The 12,404-nt window shown below is 33.0% G+C and overlaps 1 protein-coding gene across 7 annotated transcripts in view; it reads right to left on the minus strand.

Moving 5' to 3' along the window:
- LOC101893684 (neuroplastin) overlaps positions 1 to 12,404 on the minus strand; it is an 82,929-nt gene that overhangs the window by 37,846 nt on the left and 32,679 nt on the right. For 4 of the 7 annotated variants that reach the window (XM_059131372.1, XM_059131374.1, XM_059131375.1 and 1 more), the window contains exon 2: positions 6,769 to 7,501. In XM_059131372.1, the coding sequence (XP_058987355.1) occupies positions 6,769 to 6,841 (73 nt within the window). In that variant the 5' untranslated portion in view covers positions 6,842 to 7,501. The remainder of the gene's footprint in view (positions 1 to 6,768; positions 7,502 to 12,404) is intronic. The other 3 variants (XM_020035189.2, XM_020035190.2, XM_059131376.1) reach the window with 3 other exon arrangements.

A 12,404-nucleotide genomic window follows, 5' to 3' on the forward strand; every position in this document is an offset into this window, starting at 1 on the left:
GAAGATGACTGCGAACCCCTTCTGGTACCTCACTCACAATGGATCACAATTTTCAATACTTATATCTGTCATAAATTCGGAACAAGTCGGCGTTTCTATACAACTTGCTATTTCTAAATATTTTTCTCAACCAGAAATCTGATATGAATATGTATTTTATCGAAATTTATGATTTCGCATAAAATTGGATATAAATATTCGATTTCCTTCAAAATTTGGCCCTACCAATATTTTTATCTGTATTCGGTGAAGTATGAAAATGGAATACTTCGGTCCGCTATATCTGTTACCCTCACGCATATTTCCACATATTTTCCAAAAATGTTTACATGTCTCACACAAAGTGTAGAAAATAGTTGATAGAGTCCAAATTTGGCACGTGGTAATATTTTTATTAGTCTTAAGTCAGTTACGAAATGGTCAATATTCGCCAAATGCTTCAAAAGTTTGAATAATCATAACTTAAGGCTGGGGTATAAATCTTTCGGCAAAACTGACTGATACTATTTTACTTGTTTTTTTTTTATATTTTACAAGTTCGTTCCAAATTGTAGAGGGTATAAAAAGTTCGGCAAAGACTTGCTGATTATTTGCCTGTCATAATAAAATTCAATGATTTGTGTGGTAAAATTAAATACCAAACTAAAGATGTTTGATAGTAAAACAAAACACGACACGTGCGTGGCCACTTTAAACCAGTGTTGCCAACACGATAATAACTACAAAAAAACCCTTTATAACCATTTGTTGTCTCTACCCAATAACGTTTCCTTGAACCATATTTTCTTTATTAATTTTGTTTTTATTCTGTTCATATGTCGGATCGAGCATTTTTCGTTCGTGTTCATTCATTTCTTTTTTTCCGTGTTGTTCATTGTTACTCTTCATTCGATATTTCGATTTGTTATTATTCAGTAATGCTGCAATCAGCAGAATACGGCACGATTGAAAGTGATAAGAGAACATAGGGAAGCAAAAACAGAAAAAAATAAACATTATAGACGAACTGAATTGATATATGGAACAATTGAACAAAGACGACTATTCTGTCTGTCAGCCAAACAGCCAGCCAGCCAGCGAGTATGGCAACCAGGCCAAACTGAAGATAACGCTCAGTGAATGGGAATAAGGAGAAGAAAAAGAGCACAGAAATAAACTAAACAAAAATGTTCTACATTATTTGTTCTTTGTTGTTATTTCTGCTGCTGTTGTTGCTGCCTATGCTTTTGCTTTTACTGTTGTTGTTAAGCATTCAAAAATAGATTAATGGAAAAAAAGTTGCATATTTTCTTTGTATTTATTTCCTATGTCTATGTCCGTTGCCCTGTCTTCCATTCGAGTCTTTGCTCTTCTTTTGTTTCCTTTCATGTTTTTTTTCATATATATGTAAAATGAAATGAAAAAAAAAAAACTCTCAACTAAATGAGTAACATTTCCATGCCTTCTTCCTCTCCCAGTGAATGAGTAGGGGCAGGATACCTACATAGTTCCCACATTGTAGGGCAAGTACTTATGGGGCGACCACCAGGTGTTAATAATAAAAATAATGTTAATGAAAGCATAATTTAACTGTTTTTTTTTTTTCAAACATATTGACACAGTTGTCGGCCACTTGCAACAACATTAAAAGCTAGGGGGAACAATAGTGCAACAAAAAAATGGCCATAATTAGATCACTAATATTGGTCAGAGGGATAGCGAGTTTCTTTGAGACTAAATTGGAGAAGATTTAAAAGTCATGATCAAAAGGCTTTTTTAGTGCATTTATGCTATTTAAACACTGGGTTAATCATGTGTGTTTAGATAGGAGGATATAAATGCCGCTCAGCTGATGTTTGTTTACGTATGCATACACAACCGAAAGGGAATGCAACCAAATGGCCAAAAATTATGTATCAAAAACCCTAATCATTATAAAATTAAACAGATAGTCATAAAAGCATACCCATCTCTGCATTTTCTGTAATTTACCTTGTCAAATTTTACTCCATAGAAAAAAGGTTCCCATCTCTGTACTTTTGTATGCACTATGAATTCATAAATATATATATTGACAATGAGATGTTGTCAAATGAATAAATTTGAAAATAAAAAATGGTTAACTTATGATTTACCTTCTTAATTCTACCATGAACCACAATTGGATGTAAACAAACTATACCCCCAGCCTTGAGTTATTATTATTCAAACTGTTGACCCTTTATGGGGGAGGTTCCGAAGCAGTTGGTCAATATTGTGTGGGCCACCATAACAGCCGATGGTCGCTCTCCGCTTGTATTAATCGACCGTGGCATCAGAATAAATGCCGAATATTATTGCGAAAATATTCTGGAAGTTGTATTAAAGCCATGGGCACGCAAACATTTTGGCCGCAGACCTTGGACATTTCAACAGGACTCAGCACGCGCCACCCAAGAATGGTTACAAAATTAGTTCCTCGCTTCATTTCCAGCGCACAATGGCCACTAAAATCTCCGGATACCAATCCGTTGGACTATTGTGTCTGGAGTATTTTGAAAAGCAAGGTTGGCACAAAAAAAAAAAAACCAAAGGGTCGATAACCTCAAGCAAGCGCTTCGCCGGGAATGGGCCAAAATAGCGCAGAGCAACATTCGGGCAGCGTGTGACGGTTTCATTCGCCGTTTAAACAAATCTAAACTTATTCTAAAATTTGATGTTATTTCCGACATTTTTTGCTTTCATTCTAAAATAAAAATTTAAAAATGATGGCGTTTAACTTTGTTGTCGTTTTTTAATCCCAACCTGTATATCTTCTTTACAACAGATCTTGTCATGATATGCAACAATTTTTACAAATTTCTATAATTTTTCATTCAAAAATTGTCATCTCCAAAATTGGTTTGACAGTTCATTGTGCCAGCAGCTGTGTCGATGCGACTACCTGTATTCTTCTACCCTGTTTATAGGCTAAAATAAGTTAATTCAAACATTAGTTTCCATGCCAGGAGGGAACTAGTTCACCAGTTCAACCAATGAATATTCATCTAAAGGAAGCTTTACACTGACGTGAAAATAGTGTGAATTATTTGAAGCATATTCAAAGGAATGGACGGGTTTTGTGTATAATGTTCTAAGATATTTGAACTATTTGCTAAGATTTATCAACAAAACTCAGTACGATTCTAGTCTCAACAATTTTTGATTTTGACAAATCAGCTGATTTTCAGTTAACTCGAATAGAAGATTGTGTGTCTATTTTTTTAAAATTATATTTCAATTTGGGTGAAGTCATGGCTAGGCATATTTTGTGACATAAATTACAGAGCCGCACTAAAATCCTGCCCTCATTTTCCATTATAATTTGACATGAATATGCCGAGCAACAATTACTCGAAGAGTCAACACAAAGGGTCGCATTTGTGGAACACCGTTTAAAATTAATTCAATCTCAATCAGCACTGCTGTTTGTCTAATATTTGCAGACATAGGAACACAATTCAAATTATAATTCTTAAGTTGGAGAGATCATGGATAGAACAATGGTAGAAGAATATAGGTAGACGCGTCGACACAGCTGCTTGGACAATGAACTGTCAAACCAATTTTGGAACTGAAAATGTTGAATGAAAAATTATTTAAATTTGTAAAAATTGTTGAAAAACGCGAATTATAATAGCCTCCGACGTAGTATAAGAAAGCATATAAAAATCTACTTATATTTTTAAAAACAATTAATTTTTTTTTTTGACATCTCAATGCTCCCAAGTGTTGATGCATCTACCTGTATTCTTCTGCCATGGATAGAACTTAACAAAGCAAACTAAATATTGACTGGATATTTTTAGACCAGATCAGATTTCTTTAAATATACTCAATTGAAAATTAAGATTTTTTACAACATCATTTCTTACAACCACCCGATTCAATATAAAACAGAAACGAGATTACACAAACACATATAAACTAGATATAACTTTAAAAACTAGTTGATGTTCACTGACAAAGAATGTTTGGAATGTACATTAAAATGGGTTAACAAAAAAACTTTTTCAAAAACTTGGAGAGAAAAAGACTATTATAAGATATTTCAAAAATCAATTATAAACACACTTATGTTTATAATAACCGTGTTTTTTATTTATTTATTTTTTTTTTTTTTTTTGCACACCCCATACAATTGACCTTTGTAACACAAAACCAAAAAAAATGTTTATAGAACAACTTTATGACATTCATGTATAGAGAAAAATTCATATTGATACAAATTTACAACTACAGGCCTTATACATATGTATGCATGTGTGGTGGCACCTCGACCAATAATGGCAACCGCCCAGTTATTGCGAGAACACACACCGACCAGTATCGAACATAACATAAATAAATTTCCTAACGACAGCAATATTGTCATAAAAACACGTGACTTTTAATTGATAGCCAAACGAAATTGATATTGAAAATGGGGAATGCTACAAATATCTTGTTATGAGGGGGGGATATAACAAAATCATTTGATAACAAGAAGAAGATGGCATATATTTTGCTACAAATATAATTGGTGGATTCGGAGAGAAAATGTTTTAAAAAGGACATTCCTCTATTCGGAGAACAAATCGAAACATGAATTTTGACAGTTCGAGGCAAATCACCTGTTTTTTTTTTTATTTTTTTTTTTTTTTGAATGAAACTTGAATTAACTCATTTTGACAGATTGCAGGTTGATCGAATGTTCATCTCATGACATGTCCTTATAAACCAGGAAATGTCAAACACGCTCTTGTTTTTGATTTTTAGTAAAATGAAAACCCATAGTACAATTATAGTTTCATTTCAAATCAGCATACCCAGCTCTGCATTTTTCTGTAATTTAAACTGCCAAATTAAGCTGCATGGAAAAAAAGTTCCCATCTCGGATTTGTGTAGGTACAGTTGATTTATGATGCAAATTTCGAAACAATATTTGTTTGGCCCAAGGACGAACCTTATTGAAATTGGTGAGAATCGGTTCAAATTTACATATAGCTCCCACATATATCTTCAACCGATTTCGGGTTAATTGTGCACCAAATGCCCAATATCAGTCAAAATGACCCGAATTTTTGCACATCCAACCGAATTCAGCCCTGAAGCAAGTACATCAAATCTGTTCAGATAGATTTCATCCGATTTGGTGTTTAAGTCCCTCACATTCGTAATATGCACTACATAACAATAATATTTGGTACCAAATATCAGATCCAGCTCGAAAATACGTATGCCAAATTTTATCGAGATCGGTTCAGATTTGGATATAGCTCCCATATACATCTTCAACCGATTTCGGGTAAATCATGCACCAAATGACCAATATATGCCCAAATGACCTAAATTTTGGCACATCCGCCCGAATTCAATCCAGAAGCAAGTACATCAAATTGGGCAAAAATCGGTTTAGATATAGCTACAGCTCCCATATATATATGTTTCATCCGATTTGGTGTTGAAGTCCCTCACATTCGTAATATACATTCGAAAACAATGATATTTGGTACCAGATATCTTATAGAGCTCGGAAATATCTCTGCCAAATTTTATCGAGATCGGCTAAGGTTTGAAATAGCTTCCATATATATCATTAATCTGATTTCAGGGTTATTGTGCAAATAATGGCTAATCTAATTAATTCTACCAAGTATTCAATGATGTTCCCAAGCTTTGATGCATCTACATGTATTCTTCTACCATGAATTGGAGCAGTGTGCTAAATGCATACAAGGAACTAGTTCCTTTTAGGAAAAAGGGGCGTGAACAAATGATTTTACGGAATGGATATTACATATGTGCTGTCACATTTATTTCCCATGCGTATTTACGTTTGTGTGTCAAAATTGCCATTTTACCTATGTCTCATTTAATTTTTGCTATATCACACATGTTCATGTTTTCTATTTCCTTTGATTACTTTGTGGTTATATTGTATTTAAAAAAATATATATAATTATATACTTTATGGAGGAAATTTTACTGCAAATTTAAGTCTCGCAGTGATCGAAAAAGTACGTATGTATTTCACAACTGAAATGTAGTCCATAATTATATAACATTTGTAAAAAACATTTCGTGTGAAAGAACTTTACTCGGCAAGAGTTTACGAAATGTTGTCTTTTTATTTTTCCCTCTTTTCTCTCCCAAGAGAACTTAATGGATAAATCTTGTAGAAAAGGTAAACAAAAATATATAAAATGTTTCGATGTTCGTTAAAGTTTAATATTCCTTTCTTCAGTAGCGTACAATGTCCGTCTGAACATGACATGACATTAATAATACCAAGAATAATGTTGCCATATCTCATATTTCATGTTACGCATTGCAGTGTTGACATTAGAAACAATGTGATAAAAATATGAATTACTTGTAGATAGTAACTTACTTTATAATAAATAATAAAATAGTTTAAAATAAAAAAATATATATGGAAAAAGGGTAGAAAGAGAAAATAACTTAAAGAAAATAGAAAATAATATTAAATGAAAAGAAAGAGAGAGTAACCTAAAGGAAAATTTTGTAATAGGCTTTGGTTACAAAAAAAATATATAAATTTATTTTAAATTTAGAACTAAAAATTCCAAAGTAAATAAAAAAAAACAAAAATGAAATTAAATACATTTTAAATATATATTGTAATTATATAGACAAAGTAGTTCTTTTTTTGATTTGTATTCTTGGTAGAGGATCAAATAAAGTGAGAGATATATTTAGAGAGAGAGATAGAGGTTGAACCAAAAATAGAAACGTAAACGTAAATAAATAAAATTGACATTAACTTACCAGGTGATTGAGCATAAATCGCTAAAAATATTGAGAGGAATGAAAATAGGCCTGCCAAAAATTTTGCCTCCATCTTTGGTATTGATCCGTGGTTTGTACTTTAAAGCTTATCTTTAATGGATTAAATTTATCTAAATGACAATTTGCGTTTGCTTTGTTACCGATGTTCGGGGCGGGGGGCGTGTTGCAGTTGTTGTATTGGTTATTTTGTTGTTATTGTTGCTGTTGTAACAATGGATGACCTTTTCTGTAACACGTGTGTGGTAGAGAGGTTGATAAATAGCTAGATAGATAGGTAGTAGTAGTAGTGGTAGTAGATAGTAGAGTATGACGTTTTAAATCCTTATTTGTTGTTATTGATTTGTTGACAATTTTGTTGTTGTTGTTGTTGTTGCAATGATGATTATCTTTTGTTTTACTTATTTAACAGAATTTGCTTTATACAACTTTATTTTATTATTTTTTTTTTGGTTTTGGTTTTGCTATTTCATTAATTTTATTTATATATTTTTTTAAATTAATTAATTATTTTTTTTGTTTTATTTTATTTTTCTTAGAATGATTTATATGATTTTGTTGTTGTTGCTATTTTTGATGGTTGTTTGTTTTGTTGCTATATCTGGTTTTAATTTCAGAGGTCGTCGTCTTGCAATCTTTTTTGTTCTGTCTTCGTGCCGTTTTCTTCTTCTCTCCGTGGCTATGCGTTAATGTTGTCGTCATCAATTAACGAGAGCTGCAATAAAAACACGAACAAAAAAATAATATTTCTAATTAATTGTGATATCAATGATATATTAAAATCTATTTAATAATATACATACAGTCTGTCATGAAAGTATTTAGAAGAGTCGAAAAATATTTTTCATTCTGAGAGTATTGATTAATGAGATCGAAACAGAATCAATGCGTTTCCAATCGATTTAAGTCGCTTTTTTGACTTGCCTAAGTTATCGGCTGGCTTCTCCGTAGAGGAACAAAGGAGTTTTAGGTTGACTTAGTTCGATTTTGGCCCTGCGCTCCTTTGTTCTTTTCCCAAGAAGCCAGCCAATGACTTAAGCCAGTCAAAACGGTGCTTTTTGTATTCTCACATTTACAAAGAAAACTTTACTCTCACAAATGGAAACAAAAGATTTTTTTTCAAAACACTTCCCTGTCATACTGTATGTATATAAAAAGTGCATACATGTTTCTTTGTGTGTGGGTATAAAAAATATACAAAATAATATTAATAAGCCATATCTCTTTATGTGAACAAAATATGTCCACACAGCATTATAGGCAAAACAAATGACACTAGAAATATTGCATTTTTTTCTGATAACACACTCAATGTCGAACAGACAAAAAACGAGAGAGAGAGAGAGAGAGAGAGCGCACGAAGGAAGTGAGCGGTCTTGAGTGACCAACAAACAATAGATTATTTTACTCATATTCAATTTTCTTTCCAAAAAATGAAACCAAAATATTCTAGAAATGAATTGACGAACAAAAAATATATTTTTATCACATAAGTATTTCAAATAAATGTATCGAAAAGAAATACAAATTTACATACATTTTCTGTTCTATTTTCAAAGTTGCATTTACAGAGTTGCATTTTGATATTTTCTTTAAATTCATATGCATAGGATCATATGAAGTTGTATTGGCCCCACTAAAGAAAATAGGAAAATGCAACTCTGTACCGAAGTCTTATTGTGTCAAATAGTGTTTTAAACATGCAACAATTTGTTTAGTTTATTTTACTTTTTTTTACAAAATTATGGTCTGTTCCAGAACTGCAAGAATGATACATTTTTTACTACAATAACCGATTTTCCATTTTTTTTTTTTGATATCGAAAAAAATGCAAAAATTGTAGATGCTTGCAGGTTCTGGAACATCCCTTTATTATATCGTGTTTTTTTTAGAAAATTTAATACAAGATATAGGGACTATTGTAAAAAATCCCAAAATTACACATTTTGTTGCCCATTAACGTCGAAAATATGCGTTTCTATTGCAAGTGAATTTTGAAATAATTTTAAATTATTTTCTATTTTAATCAAAACAATATTCTGTCCGTGACAGAAAAGGGATATCAAAAGAAAAAAAATTGTATTTAGGAGTTAGCCTGGTTCTACCTTCTGTAATTGTACCATGAATCGAATTATATTCAGTTTTTACACTGGTTCCTATAGTTCCCTTGTTCATGCTTTGAACTTTACTCCCCTTTGTGAGTAAAGAAAAGAAACCATTTTGCGTCTATTTGTTGCTAAAAACTAATGGAACGATTAATATTGAAGGGACGATAGAGCTAGTAGGGACAATTGAGCTTATAGGAACGACTGAACAAAAAGGAACTAGTTGAACAAAAATGAACTAGTTGAAAAAAACTAGTTCCTTTTGAGAATAGGACGATCGATCGGCTCATAATACATAATGACAATTATCGATAACAGCATTTTTTTAATTGCCTATAATTTCGATAATAGTAATAAAAAGACCTACCGATAGCAATAATGTGGTTAACTTTTATTTCACTTTTACCTGAAGAATTGGAAAATAAAATGAAATTAACTTTTTTAAAAACCCACGAAACTGAGATGTCCTAAAAAATTGAGACGTTTCTTATGCATCTCTTAAGGTGAGACTACATAAAACTCTTTTTTGACCGGCTTAAGCCAAAGGCGATTTTTGCGCATTATTCACCGGAAAAAATTGGTATTTGAAGTTCGTAATGGATACTACAGGCTATGACAGAAAATTGTCTGTGCAACAGAAAGAAAATAGACTCAAAAGAGCTAAAGAGTTGCTTCGCCTGGCCGAAAGTGGTGAACTGCCGAATTTGGTTCTCTTCGATGAGAAAACATTCGTTGTCCAGCAGTGTGTAAACAAACAAAATGATTGTATTTACTTGCCAAAGAGGTCAGCTAAAAATGTGCACCTTCGGTTGGCCACCAGAACTCAAGCGCCCGCCATGGTGATGGTGTTAACCGCCATAACAACCGATGGTCGCTCTCCGCTCGTATTAGTCGACCGTGGCATCAGAATAAATGCCGAATATTATCGCGAAAATATTCTGGAGGGTGTATTAAAGCCTTGGGCACGAAAACATTTTGGCCGCAGACCTTGAACATTCCAACAGCACTCAGCACCATCGCACTCAGCACGCGCCACCCAAGATTGGTGGTGAAAATGAGGTTCCTCGCTTATTTCCAGCGCACAATGGCCACCAAAATCTCTGTATACCAATCCGTTGGACTATTGTATCTGGAGTATTTTGGGAAGCAAGGTAGGCACAAAAAAATACCAAAGTGTCGATCACCTCAAGCAAGTGCTTCGCCGAGAATGGGCCAAAATACCGCAGAGTAACATTCGGGCATCGTGTGACGGTTTCATTGGCCGTTTGAAGGCCATAACTCGTGCCAAAGGTGACCAATTTGAACAAATCTAAACTTATTAAACCTATTTCCGACATTTTTAGTTTTCATTAAATAAAATTTAAAAAAAATGTAAAAATTATGGCGTTTGACTTTGTTGCAGTTTTTTTTATCTCACTCTGTATAACCTCCATAGAATGGTGTAGGGTAGAAAAATGCGGCAACTACCAGCTATTTTTACAAAAAGCTTGTCATATCTCTTTTTAAAAAACTTAATTTATTTTAACGCAGGGATGTATATCCTTTGCTTTTCCTTAAGTAAGGGATAACAAAAATGGACTATAAAGGAATGATATAAGAACGGGCCTATATGTTTTTTATAATCCGCATAAAATTAATGCTTAAGAAGATCTTACGAACTACAAATAAGTTTGGAATTTTTTAGTGTTGAATATTTTTCCATAACATACAAATCAGTTGCCTTCAAAGTGCAATGGACTGTTCTGAATCTGTTTTGATTGTTTTGTTATTTGTATTACAAAGAAAGCTTTACTCTCACAATTGAAACAAAAGATTTCACTTTCCTGTCATACTGTATGTATATATAAGTGCAAAGATGTTCGTGTGTGTGGGTATAAAAAAAATATACAAAATAATATTAATAAGCCATATTTCTTCTTGTGAACAAAATATGTCCACACAGCATTATAGGCAAAACCAATGACACTACAAATATTGCAACACAAATATCTGATAACACACACAATGTCGAACAGACAAAAAACGAGAGAGAAACTTCAAAGAAAATAGAAAAATGCAACTCTGTACTGGAGTCGTATTTTTTCAAATAGTCTTTTAAACACTTGTTCTTTTCCGAAGAAGCCAGCCAATGACTTAAGTCATTAAAAAAACGTTTTATGTATCCTCACCCTCAGTCATTTCTAACATTTATTTCCATTCATCGAGGAGTGCCAGTTATTCGATTGTCCTGTTACAAATATATGTTTACTTTGAATTCCGGGGTATAGTCAACAATCTTTTTATACCCTCCACCACAGTATGTCAATCCGTTTGTAACACCTCGAAATATAGATTTTAGACCCCACAAAGTCTATGTCGATTTAGCGATGTCCGTTCGCCTGTCCGTCTGTGGAAATCACTCAAGCTTCCGCACGAAATGAAGTGGGTTGATAAAATTTTACTCAAATGTGTATTGTGTCTGCAGGACTTTTGATATTAAAAATGGGCCATGTAGGTCCACGTCTTCGTATGGTCCCCATATACCGGTACCTCCCGATATGCCGTATTTTGATGATTGTAGCGACTTTATTTGCCGGAACTATTTCCAATTTTGTATTTGAAGTTCGTAATGAATACTACATTCTAAGACAGAAAATGAGCCATGTAGGTCCACGTCTTCGTATAGCCCCCATATAACCGTACCTCCCGATATGCGGTATTTTGATGATTTTAGCGACATTATTTACCGGAATTGTTTCAATTTTGATATTTGAAGTTCGTAATGGATACTACAGCCTATGACAAAAAATTATCTGTGCAGGTCCACGTTTTATAACCCCCATGGTGCCTCCCTATATTCGGTAATTTTATGATTTTAGCTACATTATAAACAGATTTTTTTTTTGCAAGTTTCGCATTTGAATATTGTAATAGCTTGTGACAAAAGTTGCCTATGCAGGTCCACGTCTTCGTATAGCCCCCATATAACGGTACCCCCCGATATTCGGTATTTTGATGATTTTAGCGACATTATTTACCGGAATTATTTCAAATGTTATATTTGAAGTTCGTAATGGATACTACAGCCTATGACAGAAAATTGTCTGTACAGGTCCACGTTTTATAACCCTCATGGTACCTCCTAATATTCGGTAATTTTATGATTTTAGCTACATTATAAACAGATTTTTTTTTTTTTTTGCAAGTTTCGCATTTCAATATTGTAATAGCTTGTGACAAAAGTTGCCTATGCAGGTCCACGTCGTCGAATAGACCCTAATATACGGCTACATTCGGTATTTTTAAGATTTTAACAGAATTTTTAACGGATTTTATTTTTTTGAAAAATTTGTACCAAATGGTGGAGGGTATTCAAAGTTCGGCCCGGCCGTTATTATTTCATTATGAGTGTTATTATTTCATTATGAGTGCAGTCTTGACATTTTTCTTTCTCCTCGCATTTCTAATTCCGCTTCATTCTGAATTGGAATTTTCAAACCTATCTCTCTAACAATTTATGTTTTGTCAATGTAT

This window comes from Musca domestica, unplaced genomic scaffold (genome assembly GCF_030504385.1).
Source record: "Musca domestica strain aabys unplaced genomic scaffold, Musca_domestica.polishedcontigs.V.1.1 85, whole genome shotgun sequence".
NCBI lineage: Eukaryota > Metazoa > Arthropoda > Insecta > Diptera > Muscidae > Musca > Musca domestica.